The sequence below is a fragment of the Callithrix jacchus genome, chromosome 2, assembly GCF_049354715.1.
Source record: "Callithrix jacchus isolate 240 chromosome 2, calJac240_pri, whole genome shotgun sequence".
Taxonomy (NCBI): domain Eukaryota; kingdom Metazoa; phylum Chordata; class Mammalia; order Primates; family Cebidae; genus Callithrix; species Callithrix jacchus.
Window position 1 is genome coordinate 15,855,860 of NC_133503.1, and position 24,268 is coordinate 15,880,127.

Below are 24,268 nucleotides of genomic sequence, written 5' to 3' on the forward strand. Positions count from 1 at the left end.
TTATCATATGTGGCTGTGTCTTCAATAACACATTTTTAGTAAAACATTTGCTGTATAAACACGTTTTGAAACTTTTAAGCAAAAGATGACAATATAATAAAGACTATTCAATTTAACAAATTTTAAATTATTAAAAATCAGTACGTTAAAATCATTGGTAAGTTTTGCAGTGTTTTTGCTCTAACACTTGGATTTCTATGCTGAGTAATACTAATTCTGATATTGTCGGGCAGGTTTTGTAAACAGCTTTTAATTAGTTTCAATTTGGTGAATGAATATTATACTATACACAGTGACAGAAAATGTCAAAAATAAAGGTAATTAGGCTACTCTGGACACACTGCCTGTGGATTAGCGAGCTCTGCAAGGAGCAGTAAAAATAAAATAAATAAATAAATAAATAAATAAGGTTAATTCTCTTTTTTATTTATTTTTTTATTTTGTGAGACTGTGTCTCACTATGTTACCCAGGCTAGGCCTGAATTCCTGACTCAGGTGATCCTCTCGCCCAGTTGAGTAACAGATTACAGATGTGTACCAGTGGGCCCAACTTAATTATAGTCTTCAAAGAATTTATACTCAGAGCTTAGCAAATTTGTGGATAAATTTTACTTTTTTGTAGTTAATTTTTAAATTTTAAATGGATAGGTGCGTGAAATTTTTTTGCATACTTTTTGTGTGTTTTTGCAATAAACTTTTACATCATGTTAATTAACTGAGTTGGGATAAAAAATGCAAACCAACAAAACTATAACTCTTCATCTGGTATCTAACTGAATAATTATAGGGATGCATAATTATACACTAACAAACTGTAATCTTTTTTTCTAGAAAGCCACTTAAAATTAAAGAAGTGTTATTGGCCTTTAGCATTATTGATAGACCACAACAGACAAGCCAAAAACCTTTGAAATATTACAGAAGCCTGGCAAAATTTAGCTAGGCAGGGTTTGGATTGTTCATTCATTCATTTGAGATGGAGTCTTGCTCTGTTGCCCAACCTGGAGTGCAATGGCATTATCTCGGCTCACTGCAACCTCCGCCTCTTGGGTTCAAGTGATTCTCCTGCCTCATGCTCCCGAGTAGCTGGGATTACAGGTGTGTACTACCACACCTGCCTAACTTTGTAGTTTTAGTAGAGACAGGGTTTTACCATGTTGGCCAGGCTGGTCTTGAACTCCTGGCCTCAGATTATCCATCGCCTTGGCCTTCCAGGCATAAGGTACCATGCCTGGCTGTTTATACATATATTTATTTTTTTAATTTTTATGTTTATTTTTTTTTGAGACAGAGTCTCACTCTGTTGCACAGGCTGGAGTGCAGTGGTGCCATCCTGGCTCACTGCAACCTCTGCCTGCTTGGTTTAAGCAATTTGCCTGCCTCAGCCTCCCGAGTAGCTAGGACTACAGGCACGTGCCACCACGCTGGCTAATTTTTTGTATTTTTAGTAGAGACGGGATTTCATTGTGTTAGCCAGGATGTTCTCGATCCCCTGACCTCGTGATCTGCCTGCCTCCGCCTCCCAAAGTGCTGAGATTACAGGTGTGAGCCACCATGTTTGACCACATATATTTATTTTTATACATACTTATATAGTAGGCATGACTAACATTTTTAGACCTAGTCTTTTAAGAAAATGTCACTGTGCTGTGTGTGTGTGTGTGTGTGTGTGTGTGTGTGTGTGTATACATCCACTGATGCACACATGGTTGAATCATGAAGTTGTCACTTGTAGGTCTAAATTGGTGGAGTGTTGGCAGTTTCATATGATTTAAGCTAGAACATATTTTTATACATTCATACACATGTAAAATTCAGTATGTATGTTTTATTGTGATATTGCTTATACTTTTGTATTAATTTTTAATTATAATTTAAAAAATAATTTGATATTGTAGCTGCTTAATTAGTTAGAAACAGGACCGAAATGTTACTGTGCACCTGCAGATATAATTTCTTCTGTGAGTCATTGGAATAGAGTTAGATAGGATGTGATATTTATGTTTTGAATGGATTCTCTTATAGAGATCTAGCACCAATTTAAAATCATCAACATAACATTTTGGACAAACTTGAGACAAAACAGCCAGTTTATTCAAGTGTAACTTTATTAACTTGCTAAAAACATGAGTCACTCTGTAGCTACTCTCTGGACTCTCAGAAACTCTAGGCGCTGTGGACTTTTAATGATCTAAAGCAGGGACCCCTAACCCCTGGGCCGTGGACTGGTACCGGATGTGGCCTGTTAGGAACTGGGCCGCACAGCAGGAAGTGAGCAGCAGGTGAGCATTACCGCCTGAGCTCCGCCTCCTGTTAGATCATCGGCAGCGTTAGATTCTCATAGCAGCACGAACCCTATTGTGAACTGCACGTGCCTGAGATCTAGGTCACACGCTCCTTATGAGAATCTCATGCCTGATGATCTGAGCTGGAACAGTTTCATCCCAATCCCCTCCTCTGTTCTGTGGAAAAATTGTCTTCCATGAAACTGGTCCCTGGTGCCAAAATGGTTGGGGATTCTGGTCTAAAGGGCATGATCCTGCTTATAGCTTTTATATTAGTGGCTTATGTTAGTGCTATGTCCTTATGATATAAGTATTTGGGAGTTTTCCAACCAACATATTATTATAAGATATATTTTGGGGGATACCGCTTAGGGTAATTATATGTAATGATAAAGCCTTGTCTTTACTGAAATTTTATAGGTATAGCTAGGCACTTCCGTTTTGGAAACCAAGAAGATGCCCATGAATTCCTTCAATATACTGTTGATGCTATGCAAAAAGCATGCTTGAATGGCAGCAATAAGTAAGTACGACAAAGCGCCAGTCTTCTTCATTTGGCATCTCTGGTTGTAATTTACCAGAAATCATTTTCACCGTTTTTGTTGGAAGCACATAGAACTTCGTTCACTTTACCTTTTGGCTTGCTCTGCCTCTTCCTCAGATGATGGGCATTATTTTAAAATGGTTGAAATTTATAGATGTATCTTACTATAACAGTTTGCATTTACTCAGTGACAGATGTCAGGAAATAAGCATTGGTCTTGCCCCTATTTAATTTCTGGTTATCAGCAGATGTCTGCACATCTCACACTAGCTGCTTCTCCTTTCTAGTTGTGTCTGATGTTTTCTTTTCTCTGCTGCCCTCCAGCCTGTATTTATATCCTGAACCCCCACCCCAGTCAGTTACTTATTTCTGCAGCTTGCTCCTTAAAATGTAAATGCAGAGTCGAGGAAGAATGAGGGGACAGTTAAATAATGCATCCTAAGCCTCTTGTTGCTGTCTGAGTACATCTGGTAGCTCTCCCTCTGTGTTCTCCGTGCCCTGGCACCACCCTGTCTAGGCCTTCAACGTCTGGGTGGTGACAGACTTTGGTCAGAGGAAGACTCTCTGCCTTTTCCACCTCAGCTGCCTTTCCTCCCACCCAGGCTACAGCACCCCAAGGCTGCCTTCTTCCTGCTTCACGACCAGACTCCTGCCTTGCTTCCCGAGTCCCTTCCTGACAGACACAGTTCCCACAGCTCTGCCTCTCCTCCCACCGCTCCCAGACCTCCCTGTGTTCTGGCCAGGCAAGGCTGCTCTTGGGCTGCCCTTGGGCTGCCACACATGCGTCCTTTTATTTTCTATGGCTGTCCTGTTTGAATTCTTGCTCTTTTGTAAGCTCATGTGTTTGAAATCTGGACACAGCATCTGCAGTTTTTGCAAAGCTCTTCTCTCATGTCACTGTTTGATGTTTTTCAGATTAGACAGACACACCCAGGCCACCACTCTTGTTTGTCAGATATTTGGAGGATACCTAAGATCTAGAGGTAAGCTTTTGCTTATAAATTGATAAAATGATACATGCATGTGGTTAAAAAATGCTAATAGTAGGACAGGGTTAATAAGTACCCTTCAGCCCAGGGTCTCATTCCTTTTGCCCAAAGGCAACCCCAGTGCCAGGTTGTAGTAAATCCTTCTGGTAGTTTCCTATGCATGAACAAACTGGGAGCATACTGTGTGCACTGCTTCCATTTGTCTCTTCATATTAGTCTTTTCACATTTCAGCACACAGAGGTCTAACAGAGCCGTTGACGGTTGCATTAATGTCCGTTTATTTCGTCCCCATCTAGGTTGTTTTAGGTTTGTTGTTGTTACCATCTGTGCTTCATTGAGCATCCATGCACACATGCTTTATGTCTGGGTAAAAGTGTATATATAGGATCAATTCTTAGTATTAGAATTTCTGGGTCACAGCATGTGTGTATTGTAAATTTTAATACTGTCAAGTTGTCCTTCTAAGAAGTTATACCAGTTTTGATTCAAACCCATGAGGGGCCAAATTCATGACACTTTTCACCTGCATTATGAGTAGTATTAATTTAAAAATTTTTTTGTTCATTTGATAGAAAAATTACAGTTAAAAATTTTTAAACTTCAAATTGTATTTTGTCATTTCAATAGTTGATGTTGCTGTAACGATTACCCTTATCTTTTGCATTTTGTTTTTATTTCAGTCAAATGTTTAAATTGCAAGGGCGTTTCAGATACTTTTGACCCATATCTTGATATAACATTGGAGATAAAGGTAAATTTCATAATTATGGGAGTAATTACATTTTTAAAATAAGCCATTTTATATAACTGGATAGTTCATTTATAATTTAGACTACTTGTTAGAGAATATAAATTGAATAATTCAGCATGCTAAGATTTCATTTGGAGGGATTATTCAAGTTTGTAGTAAGTATTGTAAAAAAAAAAAGCTTATAAAAGTCTTTTATTACCCTTTGAATTTTCTTTCTTCTTTTTTTTTTTTCTTTCTGAGATGGAATCTCTGTTGTCCAGGCCTGGAGCCCAGTGATCTCAGCTCACTGCAACCTCTACCTCCCGGGTTCAAGTGATTCTTCTGCCTCAGCCTCCTGAGTAACTGGGACTCTACAGGCATGCACCACTATGCCAGGCAAATTTTTGTATTTTTAGTGGAGTCGGGGTTTCACCCTATTGGCCAGGGTCTCAAACTCCTGACCTCGTGATCCACCTGCCTCAGCCTCCCAAAGTGTTGGAATTACAGGCATGAGCCATGCACCTGGCCTGAATTTTTCTTTAATATCTTAATAAAATCAGATTTTCATGTCTATATTAGCCAAATATAGATGGTTATTCTTTAGAAAACTGTTTTGCTTCTTGCATTTTCCTTTTGTTCTTTTTTTTTTTTTTTTTTTTTTTGAGACAGGGTCTCACTCTGTGCCTAGGCTGGAGTGCATTGGTGCAATCTCACTGTAGCCTCAATCTCCCAGGTTTTAATGATCCTTCCACCTCAGCCTCCCCAGTAGCTGAGACCATAGGCATGCACCACCATGCCCAGCTTGTTTGTATTTTTAGTAGAGATGGCGTTTCACCATGTTGCCCAGGTTGGTCTCAAACTCCTCCTCTGATCTTCCAACCTCAGCCTCCCAAAGTGCTGGGATTACAGGTGTGAGCCACTGCGCCCAGCCTGCCTCTTAGATTTTCTGAATTCCTATTTTTTGTCATTCTTGAGCTTGCATTTTTATGATTATAGATGTAATACATACTTACGATCAAAATGAGTAACATTGGAGATATATGTAAAATGCTTTCCCTCAGAATGAATTCTTTTTAACAGTTCGATATGTACTGCTCCAGAATATATTATTTGCTTTTTATACAAATGGGATTGTGTCTGATGTCTGGCCACTCACTGCTTGCATGTAATTCTGTTGGAGACCTTTCTGTGTGAATGTGTTCTCTGGGCAGTGTGTGGTGCAGTGAATGGATGGACCGGGATTCCTATGCTGAAATCCTTGCTGGTAGATATTTGGTTTGCTTCCAGTTTCATGCTGTTTTAAGTAATGCTGCAGTGAGCATCCCCAATATATTTTGTTCACTTTATTTAATCTGCCCATTTTAATGAAAGGGGATATAATTTGATGTGTAGATGTATGAAAGTGAACATCATACTAAAGGAAAACTTATTCATAAAAATTCTCATTTGCTTTTATATTTTTGAGTCTTCCATTCTTTCTTTTGAAAAATAAGTGGCACAGCTGGGCATGGTGGCTCACATCTGTAATCCTAACACTTTGGGAGGTCAAGGTGGGAGGATCACTTGAGCCCAGGAGTTTGGGACCAGCCTGGGAAATACAGTGAGACCCCTGTCTCTACAAAAAAATGAAAAAATTAGTTGGGCATGGTGGCCATGCCTGTGGTCTGAGCTGCTCATGCCATGGTCTGAGGCTGAGGTGGGAGGATTGCTTGAGCCCAGAAGGTCAAGGCTACAATGAGCTGTGACTGTGGCACTGCACTTCAGTATGGGCGGCAGAGCGAGACCCAAACACAAGTGGCAGTGTGTGGTGATGTGGTATTTGTGCCTCTTCTTTTCCCAGGCTGCTCAGAGTGTTAACAAGGCATTGGAGCAGTTTGTGAAGCCGGAACAGCTGGATGGAGAAAACTCATACAAGTGCAGCAAGTATGTTGGGTGGTGACTTGGTTCTTGCTGCTGGCTCTTCCAGTGGGGACAGCCGGCAGGCTTTGTTTGAGAGCATTTGGTGTGTCTGAAAGCCCCCTCTAAGCTGCTTGAGTTTCTGATACTCTTGGGGAAGACACTGGGTCCCTGTTATCCAAAGACCAGAGCCTGCAGTGTCTCGGTGTGTGCATTCCTCTAAGACACACAGCTCTGTGCCCGTCAAAGCCTGGGGCATAACACTGGTGGGCACATTTGGATGGGAGGAGAGAGGTAAAATTATCTTTGTATCCCATGGCAGTGCTGCTTCTGGTGTGGCTGGGCACCACCCATCTGCTGAATAGCATTCTCATTGACTTTCTTATGATGGGAGGGCTGATGTTGGTGGAGAGTCACTTTCTTCTGGGATAGCTAGGATCCTTCTCTCTTAGGGTGGGTACCCAGGGCTTGGAATAGCATTTGCTGGAAAACTCTAATTTTGATTAGTCAAACTAATATGTTTCCCTGTGAAGTTAAGAGTACCTATTTTAAGAAAACTCATGCCTGTAATCCCAGTACTTTGGAAGGCCAAGATGGGTGGATCATGTGTGAGGAGTTCAAGACCAGCCTGACCAAAATAGTAAAACCCCGACTCTACTAAAAATACAAAAATTAACCAAGCATGGTGGCACATGCCTGTAATCCCAGCTACTCAGGAGGCTGAGGCAGAAGAACCGCTTGAATCCAGGAGGCAGAGGTTGCAATGAGCCAAGATCGTGCCACTGCACTCCATCCTGGGTGAGAGAGTGAGACTCTGTCCCCCCCCCGCCAAAAAAAAAGAAAGAAACTCTTTCCTATGCTGTTAAGTAGATTTCCATGTTATAGTCAGGTAATATGGGTAATTTTTTTTATTATCAAATCTTCAAGACCTGAGGGATTTTGCTTTTGTTTTAAATTCCACAGACATTTCTAATCTTTATTTTTCCTCCTTTTATTTCTGATTAGGGCTTTCTTTTCACATAATAATAATAATTATTTTTTGAGTTGGAGTCTTGCTCTGTCGTCCAGGCTGGAGTACAGTGGCGCGATCTCAGCTCACTGTAGCCTTCACCTCCTGGGTTCAAGTGATTCTCCTACCTCAGCTTTCTGAGTAGCTAGGACTGCAGGCGTGTGCCACCATGCCCAGCTTATTTTTGTATTTTTAGTAGAGATGGGGTTTCACCATGTTGGCCAGGATGGTCTTGATCTCTCGACCTCGTGATCCGCCTGCCTTGGCCTCCTAAAGTTGTTGGGATTACAGGCGTGAGCCACTGTGCCCAGTGAATTCTTATTTTTAAATCAGATGAATTTAAGACTTACTTTTTCGGATGGGCACAAACATGGTGAAACCCCATCTCTACTAAAAAAATTTAAAAAAATTAGTGGGGTGGTGGCACACACCTATAGTCCCAGCTATTCAGGAGGCTGAGGCAGGAGAATAGCTTGAACCCAGGAGGCAGAGATTGCAGTGAGCTGAGATGGCACCCCTGCACTACAGCCTGGGTGACATCGTGTAAGACTCCATTTAAAAAAAAATTCTGCCGGGCGCGGTGGCTCAAGCCTGTAATCCCAGCACTTTGGGAGGCCGAGGCGGGTGGATCACGAGGTCGAGAGATCGAGACCATCCTGGTCAACATGTTGAAACCCCGTCTCTACTAAAAATACAAAAATTAGCTGGGCATGGTGGCTCATGCCTGTAATTCCAGCTACTCAGGAGGCTGAGGCAGGAGAATTGCCTGAACCCAGGAGGCGGAGGTTGCGGTGAGCCGAGATCGCGCCATTGCACTCCAGCCTGGGTAACAAGAGCAAAACTCCATCTCAAAAAAAAAAGAAATTCTTTCCACATAATTATACCAGCCTGAACATGTTCATTTTTCAGTTTCTTTTGAGTTGAGAGAAACTTATGTTAACCTAATTTTAACATTATTGGTGGCCTGCGTGGCTCGGTTTTTCAGAATTGTCCTATCTTTCCTTTCATGCTAATTAAGCAGTTTCCTCTTGTATGTATGTGTGTGTGTGTGTGTGTGTGTGTGTGTATTTATTTTATTTTATTTTTTTAATTATTTTATTTATTTTATTTTTTGAGACAGAGTTTCGCTCTTGTTATCCAGGCTGGAGTGCAATGGCACGATCTCGGCTCACTGCAACCTCCACCTCCTGGGTTCAAGCAATTCTGCCTCAGCCTCCCAAGTGACTGGGACTACAGACGCATGCCACCATGCCCAGCTAATTTTTGTATTTTTAGTAGAGACGGGGTTTCACCATGTTGACCAGGATGGTCTCAACCTCTTGACCTCGTGATCCACCAGCCTCGGCCTCCCAAAGTGCTGGGATTATAGGCGTGAGCCACCGAACCCAGCCCTCCCCTGGTTTTTTTTTTTTTATTGCATTTTAGGTTTTGGGGTCCATGTGAAGAACATGCAAGATTGTTGCATAGGTACATACATGGCAGCGTGATTTTCTGCCTTCCTCCCCTTCACCTGTATCTGGTATTTCTCCCCATGCTATCTCTCCCCAACTCCCCACCCCCCGCTGTCCCTCCCCTGTTTCCCCCCAACAGACCCCAAGTGATGCTCCCCTCCCTGTGTTCATGTATTCTCATTGTTCAACACCTGCCTATGAGTGAGAACATGTGGTGTTTGATTTTCTGTTCTTGTGTCAATTTGCTGAGAATGATGGTTTCCAGGTTCATCCATGTCTCTACAAAGGACACGAACTCATCGTTTTTGATGGCTGCATAATATTCCATGGTGTTTATGTGCCACATTTTCCCTGTCCAGTCTATCATCGATGGGCATTTGGGTTGGTTCCAGGTCTTTGCTATTGTAAACAGTGCTGCAATGAACATTCGTGTGCATGTGTCCTTATAGTAGAACAATTTATAATCCTTTGGGTATATACCCAGTAATGGGATTGCTGGGTCAAATGGAATTTCTATTTCTAGGTCCTTGAGGAATTGCCACACTGTCTTAACCACAATGGTTGAACTAATTTATACTCCCACCAACAGTGTAAAAGTGTTCCTATTTCTCCACATCCTCTCCAGCATCTGTTGTCTCCAGATTTTTTAATGATTGCCATTCTAACTGGCGTGAGATGGTATCTCAATGTAGTTTTGATTTGCATTTCTCTAATGACCAGTGATGATGAGCATTTTTTCATATGTTTGTTGGCCTCATGTATGTCTTCTTTTGTAAAGTGTCTGTTCATATCCTTTACCCACTTTTAGTTCTTTGTAAATTCTGGGTATCAGCCCCTTGTCAGATGGGTAGACTGCAAAAATTTTTTCCCATTCTGTTGGCTGCCAATTCACTGTAATGATTGTTTCTTTTGCCGTGCAGAAGCTGTGGAGTTTGATTAGGTCCCATTTGTCTATTTTGGCTTTTGTTGCCAGTGCTTTTGGTCATGAAGTCCTTGCCTATGCCTATGTCCTGAATGGTTTTGCCTAGATTTTCTTCTAGGGTTTTTATGGTGTTAGGTCTTATGTTTAAGTCTTTAAACCATCTGGAGTTAATTTTAGTGTAAGGTGTCAGGAAGGGGTCCAGTTTCTGCTTTCTGCAGATGGCTAGCCAGTTTTCCCAACACCTCCCCCTGTATTTTTAATGTTAATATTTTCACTGTTGGTTGAAGGCTGGTGGTTCTCATCCAGTGTCCTTTTTGGAACCTTAATGTAAAATGTTTAGAATTATAACAAGAAAGACCAAAAAATAAAAAATTGTGTATATATGTTCATCTTCTTAAACTTTTGTTTCTGTTTATTTCAAGGTGTAAAAAGATGGTGCCAGCTTCAAAGAGGTTCACTATCCATAGATCCTCTAATGTTCTTACACTTTCTCTGAAACGTTTTGCAAATTTTACTGGTGGAAAAATTGCTAAGGTATGTGGATGATGTCATTAATCATCTTTTATGTGGAGCCTTCAAGGCTTACGTGTTCGGAGCTATTAAGGATTCTAACTGACCTAGTTGAACAACTTTGGTGACCAGTTTTCTAAGTTCTGTCAGCATTTGGTGGCGGAAAAAATAGGTCAGAGCATGGAGGCAGAAGTTCTGCGTGTGTGCTTATGAGGGTGGGCCCTACAGCACACTGGACTTTCTAATGACAAAATTGGTAACTGTTACCTCCATTTGGGCTTCATTGTCAGTTTTGTTGGTATCCATGGTTATGAGGGGATATAGGGAGAGCCTGTATAATCTGAAATCCAAAGAGGACTTCCTGCTAGACTTTGGACAGGAGGTCAGGAGTTTGAGACCAGCCTGGCCAACATAGTGAAATCCCTCTCTACTAAAAGTACAAAAATTAGCCTGGCGTCGTGGCGCACCTGAAATCCCGGCTACTCAGGAGGCTTAGGCAGGAGAATGGCTTGTACTGGGAGGTGGAGGTTGCAGTGAGCGGAGATTGCGCCACTGCCCTCCAGCCTGGGCAATAGAGTGAGACCCCATCTCAAAAAAAAAAAAAAAAAACGTGGCTAAATGCATTGGGTTTTTGCTAGAACATCACAATGTTCTAGCAAGTGTTCTGTGGGTCTCCCCACCTAGAAGTCCTAAATACCCTCTCCCTAAATGTGTGGAATGATCTGTGCCCTCAGAAATGTTTCTCCTTTTTCCATTTCTGTGTAGGATGTGAAATACCCTGAGTATCTTGATATTCGGCCATATATGTCTCAGCCCAACGGAGAGCCGATTGTCTACGTCTTGTATGCAGTGCTGGTCCACACTGGTTTTAATTGCCATGCTGGCCATTACTTCTGCTACATAAAAGTAAGCTGTGCAGATTTGCTAATGACTATTGTTACATACATGCTGGAAGACAGCACTAGCATTCTTGGGGTGGGGAGAGATGGAACTTTTACAATTAAAATGTGAATACCTGTTGTAATAGTATCTTGGCTGGGCACGGTGGCTTACACTTGTAATCCCTGCACTTTGGGAGGCTCAGACAGGTGGATCACTTGAGGTCAGGAGTTCAAGACCAGCCTGGCCAACACAAGACAAGCCTGGCCAACATGGTGAAACCCCCTTTACTAAAAATAAAAAAAATTAGCAGGGTATGGTGGTGTGTGCCAGCAATCCCAACTGCTCCAGAGGCTGAGGCAGAAGAATTGCTTGAATCGGGAGGTGGAGTTTGCAAGATCATGAGACTGCACTCCAGTCTGGGTGACAGAGTGAGACTCCATTGCAAAAAAAAAAAATTCTCTTGACTCTGTTTCACGTTTAATTAAATCTAATCCCTCCTTTTTACTGGCTCTCATTTACAGGCTAGCAATGGCCTCTGGTATCAAATGAATGACTCCATTGTGTCCACCAGTGATATCAGATCGGTACTCAGCCAACAAGCCTATGTGCTCTTTTATATCAGGTATTGTCATGAAAACAAATTGTCAAATTTTTTGGTATGTCATTTCTTCTCTTCTTATCAACATATTTCAATTCAGTATTCAGTGTTTTTTTTTTTAAACCCAGCAGCTTAAAGATCAACTCTGGTCTGGCATGGGACCTCATGCCTATAATCCTAGCACTTTGGACAGCCGATATGGGAGGATCACTTGAGCCCAGGAATTCAAGACAGACCAGCCTGGGCAACATAGTGAGACCACAACTCTACAGAATACAAAAAAATTAGCTAGGTGTGGCGTTGTGAGCCTGTGGTCTCATCTGCTTGGGAAGTTGAGGTAGAGGATCAGTTGAGCCTGGGGAGGTTGAGGGCGGAGTAAGCTATGATTGAGCCACTACATTCCAGCCTGGGTGACAGAGCAAGACCCTGTCTCAAAAAAACAAACCAGCAAAAACTATCAACTCTGCCCTGTGCCTGAAGAGTATAGAAAGTAGTGTCTGAGTGTGATGATGAGTTTGCTCCATTCCCACTCTATGGCTGAGAGCACTGAAGGTGCAGCTGCAGTGAGAGGTGGTAGCTGAGCCGGGTGGGCTTCTGCTGCGGGCAGCAATGGAGTGGGCCAGGAGCCACAGAACAGTGAGTAGAGACCTCGGGAAGGGGCCTCTGAGCACCTGGCATGGTCACAGCCAGCACCTCCCAATCGTGGAGCACAGGTTAATCATCGCCTTCCGGGCCAAAGCCAGTGCCCATGCCCAGCTCTGTCCTGTTGTGGCTGCATACTCTTTTGACTCATTCCATTTTTGGAAACATTTTTGATAGCGGAAAATTAAGAGTATCCTAAAATGTCTTAACTGGCAGAATGCTCATGTCTGCATGTTGAAATAGTAAACACTGGCATTGAATTTCAGCAGTTGGGCTGAAGCAAAGATGATGATCAGAGGAGGCCTCTGAGGCCAAGATAAGGGGTAGGGTTTTGTTTCTCACTTTTTTGGACACTATAGATTTTCTAACGTGGCATATATTTATAATTAGAAAAATATAAGTCTGAGCAACAAAGTGAGACCCCATCTCTACAAAAAATGAAAAAGCCAGGACTGGTGGTGCATGTCTGTGGTCCCAGCTACTGGAGGCTGAGGCAGGAGGGCAAGGCCACAGTGAGTGATGACTGTTCCACTGCACCCCAGCCTGGGCAACATAGCAAGACCCTGTCTCAAGAAAAGAAAAATATAAGCTACAGAAGACAGCACTTTAAGAACACACAGTTTTAAAAACATCATTTACCCAATTATCCTTGTTTCCTGATCTGAGTGCCTGACATCAACGTAAAGGAGAGGATGCCTGTAGCTCTGTACCGTGTAGCATAAACATGCTATTTTTTCCATCAGTTTTCTGCCTGAAGGGTTAAATGCTGTTGAATTTGTGAATGAATCTCTCCTAAGGAGGTATCCTGTGTCACCCTAAGTATCACTCTTCTTGCTCCAGGTCCCATGATGTGAAAAATGGAGGTGAACTTACTCATTCCACCCACAGCCCCGGCCAGTCCTCTCCCCGCCCCGTCATTAGTCAGCGGGTTGTCACCAACAAACAGGCTGCACCAGGGTTTATTGGACCACAGCTTCCCTCTCATATGATAAAGGTAACAGTCCATAGGGAAAATAAAATTTTTATGTCAATTTAAAAAATGTAACTTCAAACACTCAAGTTACAATTGTAGTGGTTGCTGTGCCCCCATATACATCTGAATTTCTTCTCACAGTATAATCAAACCCTCCATTATACGAATATTTCAAATATACAGAACATGGCCGGCACAGTGGCTCACGCTTGTAATCCCAGCACTTTGGGAGGCTGAGACAGGTGGATCACTTGAGCTCAGGAGTTTGAGACCAGCCTGGGCAACAGGATGAAACCCTGTCTCTACAAAAAGTACAAAAATCAGCCAGGTGTGATAGTGTGTGCTGTGGTCCCAGCTGCTCAGGAGGCTGAGGCGGGAGGATTGCTTGAGTCCAGGAGGCTGCAGTGAGCCGAGATTGCTGCATGCTTTATTCTATGGACATCTGGCAGTTGATGATGACAGAGTCACACATCAAATATCCAGCAGGCTCCCGTATTGGGCTCTCCTCCAGAGTGACATCAGGGCTCCAGCAAACAGGAGGGCGCGTGCCCTGTAGGAAGGGATAGTTGGCCTTGCTTTTTCAAAGACGGTTTTTGTTTTTTATGGTGAAGCTTTCCAGTGTTAAGATAGCAACTAATTTGGGTATCTGAGAAGGCCATGTGAAGGCCACACATGATAATATTAACCATGTTTCAGGCTTGTACCTCCATGGGGATGCAGCAGCCATGGTGGGAACCTGCAGTGAATGTGTTACTGCATGAGGAGAATTTGGAGACATCGAGGGGCAGTGGTGGGGGTCATGGCTGAGTGAGCGGCGCCTGAAGCAGCCCCTGCTGTCTGTCCACATGACTGTCTTCTTTGCTCCGAGGCCAGGGTGATTCCTCCTTCCTGGCACTCTGTGCAGTGGTGAGCTCCCAGGAAACCCTACCAGGGAGCAAGTGTGTGACTCCATGCCACAGGGCCTGCTGATTTCTATCTGATCTGGAACAGAGAGAGTTTGGTCTGAGGATTGTATCCTGTGAAACATGTATGTCCTATTTGTTGACTGATTGCCAGAAAAGTAGGGCCCATGCAGAGTATGCATGGATAGGAGGGATTGAAAAGAACAGAGAACATTTCTAGATGTGTGAAACTTGTTAGTCCTGAAAAAGCAAAATGGGACGGACCCATCAGCCAAAATGGGTTCTGTTTCTGTGACCGTGTTTCCGGAGCTCTGACCTGGCTGTGCTTTTCTTACTTCCAGAATCCACCTCACTTAAATGGGACTGGACCACTGAAAGACACGCCAGGCAGTTCCATGTCGAGTCCTAATGGGAATTCCAGTGTCAACAGGGCGAGTCCTGTTCATGCTTCAGCTTCTGTCCAAAACTGGTCAGTTAATAGGTCGTCAGTGATCCCAGAACATCCTAAGAAACAAAAAATTACAATCAGTATTCACAACAAGTTGCCTGTTCGCCAAGGTCAGTCTCAGCCTAACCTTCATAGCAATTCTTTGGAGAACCCTACCAAGCCCGTTCCCTCTTCTACCATTACCAATTCTGCAGTACAGTCTACCTCGAACGCATCTATGATGTCAGTTTCTAGTAAAGTAACAAAACCGATCCCCTGCAGCGAATCCTGCCCCCAGCCGGTGATGAATGGCAAATCCAAGCTGAACTCCAGTGTGCTGGTCCCCTATGGTGCCGAGTCCTCTGAGGACTCTGACGAGGAGTCGAAAGGGCTGGGCAAGGAGAATGGGATTGGTACGATTGCAAGCTCTCACTCTCCCGGCCAAGAAGCCGAAGATGAGGAGACCGCTCCGCACGAGCTCCAAGAACCCATGATCCTAAACGGTGCTAATAGTGCAGACAGCGACAGTGACTTGAAAGAAAACGGCCTGCCGCCCGATGGTGCCAGCTGCCAAAGCCAGCCTGCCCTGCACTCAGAAAATCCCTTTGCTAAGGCAAACGGTCTTCCTGGAAAGGTGAGCATGTGCCAGGGTCTTCAGCCTCATTTATGGCAGTTCCCTTGGCTGGATTTCAGGAGGCATGGAGCTGGCACCTGAAGCTGAAATATTTTTGTTTTTATTGCAGTTGATGCCTGCTCCTTTGCCATCTCTCCCAGAAGACAAAATCTTAGAGACCTTCAAGCTTAGTAACAAAGTGAAAGGCTCCACAGATGAAACGAGGTAAGGCAAGAATAAATCAGAAGCACTTGTGGCTGACAGTAGGAAATCCTTCCTAATAGTAGGAAATCCAGTCGAGCCCATAGATGTGTCAGTATTTTAACACTGTAAAAGTTTTATAATGAACATTTTGAATCCTAGAATGACTTGAATTATAATGTGTAGGATTTATTAACTTGCCTTTTAGAAGAGTAAGGAAAAAGTATAGCGTATAGGACCGGGTCCATGGAAACTTAATGTGTTCACAGTGCCATTTCTCCTCCGTAGCTGCCTCTCTCTGCTTAGCAGTGTTGGTACACTTTCAAGCACCATCTCATTTCATCTTTTCATGAGGAATAATTGTGTGAGGTATGCTGAGGTTCAAGGGCAGGGGCTCTCAGTTCTGCCAAGTAGCAGATACAGTCATCCCTCCGTTAACAACCGGGATGCTGAGAAATGTGTCATTTGGTGATTTTGTTGTCATGCCAACACCACAGAGTGTCCCACAGACCTAGAGGGTATGGCCTGTTGCTCCTAGGCCACAAATTGCACAGCACCGCACTGGCTACTGTAGGCAACTGTAACACAGTGTTAAGTATCTGTGTCTAAACACATCTACACATAGAAGAAGGATAGTAAAAATACGGTACTGGCGCACCTGCAGAGGGCACTACCCATGAATGGAGCTGGCAGGACTAGAGGGTGCTGTGGGTAAGCCAGTGAGAGGCGAGTGAATGTGAAGGCCTAGGACACGACACTCCTGTAGACTCTCTAAACACAGCACTGAGCTGCACTCCATTGTTTAAAAATTGTATTTCTCCAGTAGTAAACACAGCTTACTACAACTTTTTACTTTATAAACTTTTAATTTTTAACTTTTTGACTCTTTTGTAATAATACTTAGCTTAAAACACAAACATACAGCTGTACAAAAATAAGTTCTTTATATCCATATTGATAAGCTTTTTTCTACTTTTAAAATTTTTACCTTTTATATTAAAAACGAAGACACAAACACACACACTGGGCTAGGGTCACAGGGTCAGTGTCATCCGTACCACTGACTTCCACCTCCACATCCTGCTCCACGGGAAGGTCTCAAGGGCAGAACACTTGTGGAGCTGTCATCTCCTATGACAACAGTGCCGCCTTCTGGAGACCTCCTGAAGGACCTGCCTGAGGCTGTTTTACAGTTAACCGTACATCTTGTAAGAAGGAGCACACTCTGAAATAATCATAAAAAGTACAGCTGGTAAATACATAAACCATAACTATTTTTTTGTTTTTGTTTTTGCGATGGAGTCTCCCTCTGTCGCCCAGGCTGGAGTACAGTGGTGCAGTCTCTCTCCACTGCAACCTCTGCCACCCGGTTTCAAGCAGTTTTCCTGACTCAGCCTCCTGACTAGCTGGGACTATAGGCATGCACTACCACACACACTTTTTTTTGTACTTTTAGTAGAGATGGGGTTTCACCATGTGAACTCCTGTCAGGCTGGTCTCAAACTCCTGACCTCAAATCATTCGCACACCTTGGCATCCCAAAGTACTAGGATTACAGGGGTGAGCCACGGCGCCCAGCCAACAGTCATTCATTACCATTGCCATGTATTATATATTAATTGTATGCACTGTACTTCCATGGGACTGGCAGTGCAGTGGGTTTATTCACACTAGCACCACCACACTCAGTCATGTGCTGCCCTAGGTTGTCAGAACAGTTATGGGGACAGGGATTTTTCCACCTGTTATCATCCGATGGACCACCATCACAGGTGGTCCATTGTTGACTGCATGTATGAGGCATGTGACTGTACTTTGTAATGGCCCCTCGAGGATTCTGAAATGATAGATAATAAAACCTCCCCCATAATTAAAAAACATGAATATAGTAACCTAAATGTAATTTAGTCAAGAATAAGAGGAAAGGAATTTGTCATGCAGTGATAGTGGCTTCACTGTGCAAAGAACCAGGCAGGACAGTCCTGCGGTGAGAGGCTGTGGCACAGGCGGTGCTTGCATCTGTGCACAGATTGGCTGTGAGCGATGGCTTAGAGCATGGTCGGATGTTGGCATAGTTGGTGCCAGGCGCAGGTTCGCCATCAGGAAGTCACGTTCTCATGGTGAACAACTTCTGGTGAAGTTCTGATCAAGTCGCAGCATGACCATCTCTAGATTTATATACTAGTTGCATTCCTAGAAACTTCAGTGTCTGTGAAAAACGTGCCAGTAACACACCGTGCTTTTACCTGCATGGTCGTTGGCACTCACTCACCTGTGGGGTTGCCTGTTGTGCTGGTGAGGCTCCCGTCACTGTGGCGACTCCAGAATGGCCCCTGGCAGGGGAGTGCCCTCACTGAGGCCCTCTGTTAGGAGGGCTTAGATACTAAAATCAGTGTGGTGAACCCTGCGGGCAGGGAACACTCACTCCCAACCTAAGAATAGGCTAGCTCAGACACTCCCTCCCTCGACCAGGGGACTCTCACCTTTCGTAGGCCAGGTAGCGTGAGGATGAGGCAGGTGGCTGTGCAGACAAGCCCAAGCCACGGCAGCTTTCATTAACCTTGAAGATGTATCGAAAGCTCTGTGGGAATCAAAGGACAGAGTTAATTTACTACAGAAAGTGTTTCTAAAGCTTCAGTGATGCCTCACAATTTGTCAGTAATTGGAGGAGCTGCTGGCTGTTTGGAGGTAGCTGCTCTACCTTTGAGTCTCCAAGAAAAATCAGAGAAAGGGAGTCCAGAGGTAAAGGAGGAGGCCCCATCATTAGTGGACTTTTTTCTTTAGACTTAGTTATTAGGAAGAACTAGAGGAATTGCGGCCAGTGGCTCACACCTGTAATCCCAGCACTTTGGGAGGCTGAGGCTGGTGGATCACTGGAGGTCAGGAGTTCAAGACCAGCCTGGCCAGAGTATCGTGAAACCTCATCTCTACTAAAAAATACAAAAATTAGCCAGGCATGGTGGTGGGCCCCTGTAATCCTAGCTATTTGGTTGGGAAGCTGGGTCAGGAGAATTGCTTGAACCTAGGAGCTGCAGGTTGCAGGGAGCCAAGATTGTGCCACTGTACTTCAGCCCAGGCAGCAGAATGAGACTCTCTTAAAAAAAAGAAAAAAAAAAAAAAAACTAGAGAAATTAGAAGAACTAGAGGATTATCTGGAAACAGGAAGAGCCTAGAACTGCAGGATAATTGTTGTGAAAAATAGGCTAGGAGCTGGGCTGGATGATAGAACATTTTTATTTCGTAAGAGAAAGAGAAAATTGGGAATTTCCAGAGATGATAGGCCTAATATTGGGCTTCAGCCAGATATATTTAAAGATATGAAATAGTGAACGTTTTGAAGTATTTGTCCCTGTAATGCAGTGACACGAGCCTGTCAAATCACCACACTAATGGTGTGTGTGTGTTTGGGGTCCACAGTACACCAGGAGCAGAGAGGGGCCCTTCCGAGGACTACATCGCAGAGCCCCAGCCCGGCAGCCCCGCTTCAGAGTCCCTGGAGGAGCTGGACCTGGCCGCCAGCTCCGGCAGCACCAAGGTTCCACCACCCCCTGACCCCGGGACCCCCACTACCAAAGAAGGCACCTGGGAGGCCATGGCCGCCGCCTCCGAAGAGCCTCCGCCCAGCGCCGGCCAGGACATCATCACAGGGGACACCGCGCCCCCTGACCTGTGTGATCCTGGGAGCTTAACAGGTGACCCAAGCCCGCTGTCCCAGGACACGGGGATAATCATGGAGGGTCCTCGAGACTCGGTATCAGCGGAAGCCCAGGAGGGGTTAAGCCCGGCTCCACCCATGGGGTCGGAGGAGTCCCACGAGCAGCCGCTTCTGGTTCACCCCAGCAGGGACCACACCCGGGATGCTCAGGATCCGCCCCAGAGCTCCGGCGTGCCCGAGGCCTCAGAGGGGCTGCCAGCTCCAGCACTGGAGGTGGCCCCGCCTGGTCACCCAGTGGGGGACGCCGAGCCCAGCCCTGGGGAGAAAGGCGAGGACGCTGCGGTGGGGCTGAAAGCCCCAGGCCCTTCCCCGGCGACGGAAAAAATTGGCAGCCTCCGAAAGGTGGACCGAGGCCACTACCGCAGCCGGAGGGAGCGCTCGTCCAGTGGGGAGCCCGCCAGGGAGACCAGGAGCAAGACCGAGGGTCAGGGCCACCGCCACCGGCGGCACCGCACCTGTGCCCGGGAACGCGACCGTCAGGACCGCCACGCCTCAGAGCACCACCCTGGCCACGGCGACAGGCTCAGCCCCGGCGAGCGCCGCTCCCTGGGCAGGTACGGCCACCACCACTCCCGACACCGCAGCGGGGCTGAGCCAGACTGGGGCCGACACCACTATGCCGAGGGTGAGCACAGCTGGGGCCGGGAGAAGTTCTACCCTGACAGGCCACGCTGGGACAGGTGCCGGTACTACCACGACAGGTACGCCCTGTACGCCGCCCGGGACTGGAAGCCCTTCCACAGCGGCCGTGAGCACGAGCGGGCCGGGCTGCACGAGCGGCCACACAAGGACCACTACCGGAGCCGCAGGGGCTGTGAGCCAGCCCGGGAGAGGGAGCGGCACCGCCCAGGCAGCCCCCGCGCAGGCGCACCCCACGCCCTTGCCCCGCACCCCGACCGCTTTTCCCACGACAGAACTGCGCTTGTAGCAGAAGACAAAAACTGTAACATCTCTGATCGGTTTCATGAACACCAAAGTGGAAAGCCACGAAAACGGAGATACGACAGCCTGGAAAACAGTGACAGTCATGTCGAAAAGAAATCCCAGAGGAGCGAACAGAAGGATCCTCTAGAAGAGCCTAAAGTGAAGAAGCACAAAAAATCAAAGAAGAAAAAGAAATCCAAAGACAAACACCGAGACCGCGACTCCAGGTGAGGCTGGGACCTCATGCTCTGCCGGAGGTGTTGTCACCTCTGGGGCCTGGCCCTTCTCACCCGACTCAGGAACAAGGGACCTGCCAGGCCACCATTTTATCTGTTTGATTTGTGTCTTTCATCTCTAGGTTTTGAGATTTCACTATTTTTACAGAATTGTAAAAATTTGTTCTGCTTTGAAGCTGTATCTTCATTTGATGATGTTGTTAAATGCCTAACAACCACCTTTTTCAAAATGATAGTGCCATTTAGTGAATGCTTCATAACTTCCAGGAGTAAGCATGCAACGTCCCACAGATGAAAAATCAGGAGTCTCTGACTTTAGAATTGGTGTTAATTTTTTTTCCCCGACACGGAGTCTCACTCTTGTCACCCAGGCTGGAGTGTAGTGGCGCGATCTCATTTCCCTGCAACCTCCACCTCCCAGGTTCAGGTGATTCTCCTGCCTCAGCCTCCTGAGTAGCTGGGATTACAGGCGCCTGCCAGCACACCAGGTAATTTTTGTGTTTTTAGTAGAGACGGGGCTTCACCATATTGGCCAGGCAGGTCTTGCACTCCTGACCTTGTGATCCGCCCACCTCGGCCTCCCAAAGTGCTGAGATTACAGGCATGAACCACCATGCCTGGCCTGATGTTAATATTCTTATTTGTCAGATGTAGTTATCTTTTAAGAGACAGGGTTTTGTTCTGTCACTCAGGCTGGAGTGAAATTATGCCATCATAACTCACTGCAGCCTTGACCTCCTGGGCTTAAGCGATCTTTCTGCCTCAGCCCTCAGCCTCTGGAGTAACTGGGACTACAGGCGTGCACTACTACCCTCAACTAGTTTTTCCTTTTTGTAAAGACAGGGTCTTGCTATGTTGCCCAGTCTGTTCTCAAACCCCTAGGCTCGAGTGGGCCTCCTGCCTGGGCCTCCCAAAGTGTTGTAATCACAGGCATGAACCACTGTACCTGGCCTGTTTTTGTATTTTTAAAAAGCTAAATTGGTCAGTGATTGTCTTGAAAATGACTTATCTATGATGAGATGGATGAGCAGGAACAGAATTAGTAACTTTTGACATCTCTTGAAATTGAAACCCTGGGAAAAGATTACCAAAAGCCATATGGAAACTAGGCAGTAGTTACTTGAAGGAAAAAATAATATTGCTGCCAGGTGTCCAGGCACATGGGAGGGAGGAGGCTTAGTGTTTCCTTTCCCCTCAAGTAACCACTGGTTTTGGGAAAAGCTAGCAGAATCCTCCCTGCAGCATTTGTCCAGCAACCTTAGCTCCTGAGAAAGCCGAAGGCAGCGGTGGGAGTCTTCAGTGATGGAGCTGAGGTTAGTGAATTTATGACCCTAGACTTAAATAGTTATTACAGTGAAGGCAGACTTTTTAAATTTTTGTGAAAAGGTCTCGCTCTGTTGCCCAGGCTGGAGTGCAGTGTTGCAGTTTTTGGCTCACTGCAGCCTCAGCCTCCTGGGCTCAAGCAATCCTCCCACCTTGGCCTCCGGAGTAACTGGAACTACCGGTGCTCACCACCATGCCTGACTGACGTTTTTCATTAGAATTGTGGATGTTTGCAAAGTGCATGTTCTCAGTGGTGTGCCCTCTGAGGGCCAAGCTCCAGAGTCTGGTCTGGTGGTTCTGTGTTTTAGGGGTTTGAATTCTGGCTTTTCCTTCTGCAGGCATCAGCAGGAGTCAGACCTCTCAGCAGCATGCTCTGACACTGACCTCCACAGACACAAAAAAAAGAAGAAGAAAAAGAAGAGACATTCAAGGAAATCAGAGGACTTTGTTAAAGATTCAGAACTGCACTTACCCAGGGCCTCCAGTTTGGAGACTGTTGCCCACTTCCGGAGAGCACAGGGCGGTTTTCCCCTCCCTGGTGGCCCGCCTCTGGAAGGCGTCGGACCTTTCCGGGAGAAAACGAAACACTTACAGATGGAAAGCAGGGAGGACAGGTGTCATCTCTTTGAGTATGGCCAGGGTAAGAGGAGATTCTTGGAATCAAGAAGTTAGAAACTGTTTCTTAATACAGTTTGTTTGCAAAGATGATCAACACATAGAAACCCTCAGGTGGCATCAGAGGGCACACAGTTACTCGGCACACCCGTGCCCTGTCTGGTCCAGCCTCAGCGCTCAGACCTGCAGTGCAGTTCCTTGTGCGGTTTGGCTCCTTAGCACCAACCCCGTAGCATTTATTGAAGGCCTGAGAGACCCAGGACTGAGCGCAGCACTACCTGTGTCGCCAAAGCCCTGGAATGTAGGGCCCTGGGCTTCTGAGTGTTTGCCTTGTGAAGGACCAGAACTCTTGGTTTTAAAGCATTTTTTTGTGGTTTTTTTTGTTTGTTTTTGTTTAAAGCATTTTTGATAGAAATACTTTCGCAGTGTTTGTTACTCTCCCGAATCCTTAAGCCCATAGCATTCTGAGTATACCCTGATGCTCGGTACTGATGTGCTGGCTTGGGTCATGAGAAGCATGGGCGCTGGCCTTTGCCTGAGTGGTGCCACAGAGGCCTCCATGTGGCGGGCACTGGCTGGATTCTGCATCTGTCCTGCGGGGCTGTGTCTCCTTCGTGATGTGGCCACACACTGTGCTCTGATGGCACTTGAGGCAGCCCTCCCTCCCTCTCTGGTTGGTATCCAGTGACCGCTGGCCCTGGAGAGGATCCCTGAGCCTGTTAGAAGCGGGTGTCACTCCACTCAGTGGACCTAGAGCAGAGCTTGGCAAACTGCAGCCCCAGGGCAAGCTTCAGCCAGTTGCCTGGCTTTGCATGAACTGAACTTGGAGTTAAGAATGGTTTTAACCTTTTTAAGTGGTTGGAAATAATCCCAAAGAAGAACAGTTTGTTTCACATGAAAATGCTGTGAAATTCAGGTTGCAGCATCTGTGGCTTTACTGGGGCGCAGCCAGGTGTGTTTGCACATTGTCGGTGGCTTCGCTGTCACGGCTCGGCAGAAATGAATGGCTGCAACAGGGACTGTGTGGCTCGCAAAGTGGAAAATGTTTATTATTTGCCCCTTGACAGAAAAAGTGTCTCACCCCTGCCTGGATGCCCGATGTTTGCTTTCACATGTGAAGCGCATGCCCTCCTCACAGGGAGTTGGACATATCATTGGGGCTGCCCTGAGAGGCCTTGGCTGCTCGGTGGAGCTGTGTGTTCTGGGGAAGGCCTCTTCTGCCAACAGCCCAGAGCTGGCGTCCATTGTTGATTGAGAGGCAGACAGTCCTTAGAGTGTGTGAGTGAGAGCTGGGGGCTGACGGGCAAGCCTTCCGTGGGGGACACTTGCCCGGGGAGTGCTGGGGAAATGGCCGGAGTCGAGGACAGGCACCAGCACTGCCGGCAAGGAAGGGGGCCTGCCGGTATTGGCTGTTTGTATTGTAGACATTCTGGACGTTTCAGTGAATCGGGGAAGGGGATTGAAGAGGGCTGCTTGGTACCTGAGGATGGTAGTGGGTGGGCTTATCCTGCATGTGATGCAGGCTCCCAGGATGGCGGCAGGATCACAGCCCACTCTCAAGCCTCTGTGCTAAGCTCTGCAGCCGGGGCTGCTGGGAGACAGTGATGGTCCCAGAGGCAGCTGGTCCAGCAAGGAGGTGGCTGAATGTGAACCTGTTTGCCTTTCGTCTCAGGTGCTGTGGTCAGGCGTGTGTCTGTGTGGTGTCCCTGTGTTTGTTCCCGGTCCCCGGTCCCACTGTACCAATGACAGGGTTTGCAGCAGCTGGTACTTCTGCTGTGAGCACAGACTGAGGAGCCTTTCTCATCCTCCCAAGAAGGCTGCTGCCCAGCCGCACCTTACCCAGCATCCCGCAGTCCTGCAGGCCTCCCTCTGCCCTGGGT

At 46.0% G+C, this 24,268-nt stretch overlaps 1 protein-coding gene and 1 long non-coding RNA gene across 15 annotated transcripts in view; one reads left to right on the forward strand and one right to left on the reverse strand.

The window, feature by feature from the left end:
- Positions 1–24,268, forward strand: part of USP42 (ubiquitin specific peptidase 42) — an 80,808-nt gene that overhangs the window by 54,109 nt on the left and 2,431 nt on the right. For 12 of the 14 annotated variants that reach the window (XM_054248599.2, XM_054248589.2, XM_035282926.3 and 9 more), the window contains 12 exons: positions 2,706–2,808; positions 3,745–3,812; positions 4,500–4,570; positions 6,390–6,472; positions 10,250–10,361; positions 11,103–11,243; positions 11,741–11,841; positions 13,300–13,453; positions 14,676–15,395; positions 15,505–15,599; positions 18,993–20,441; positions 22,112–22,413. In XM_054248599.2, coding sequence (XP_054104574.1) covers positions 2,706–2,808; positions 3,745–3,812; positions 4,500–4,570; positions 6,390–6,472; positions 10,250–10,361; positions 11,103–11,243; positions 11,741–11,841; positions 13,300–13,453; positions 14,676–15,395; positions 15,505–15,599; positions 18,993–20,441; positions 22,112–22,413 — 3,399 coding nt within the window. Of the gene's footprint in view, positions 1–2,705; positions 2,809–3,744; positions 3,813–4,499; positions 4,571–6,389; positions 6,473–10,249; positions 10,362–11,102; positions 11,244–11,740; positions 11,842–13,299; positions 13,454–14,675; positions 15,396–15,504; positions 15,600–18,992; positions 20,939–22,111; positions 22,414–24,268 lie in introns of those variants that run through there. The other 2 variants (XR_013530120.1, XR_013530121.1) reach the window with 1 other exon arrangement.
- Positions 13,401–22,362, reverse strand: LOC108589285 (uncharacterized). Its single transcript, XR_013530140.1, has 4 exons — positions 22,246–22,362; positions 18,059–18,156; positions 16,564–16,800; positions 13,401–14,838 (listed from the first exon to the last, which is right to left on the reverse strand). It is a non-coding gene; the product is annotated as an uncharacterized LOC108589285 (long non-coding RNA).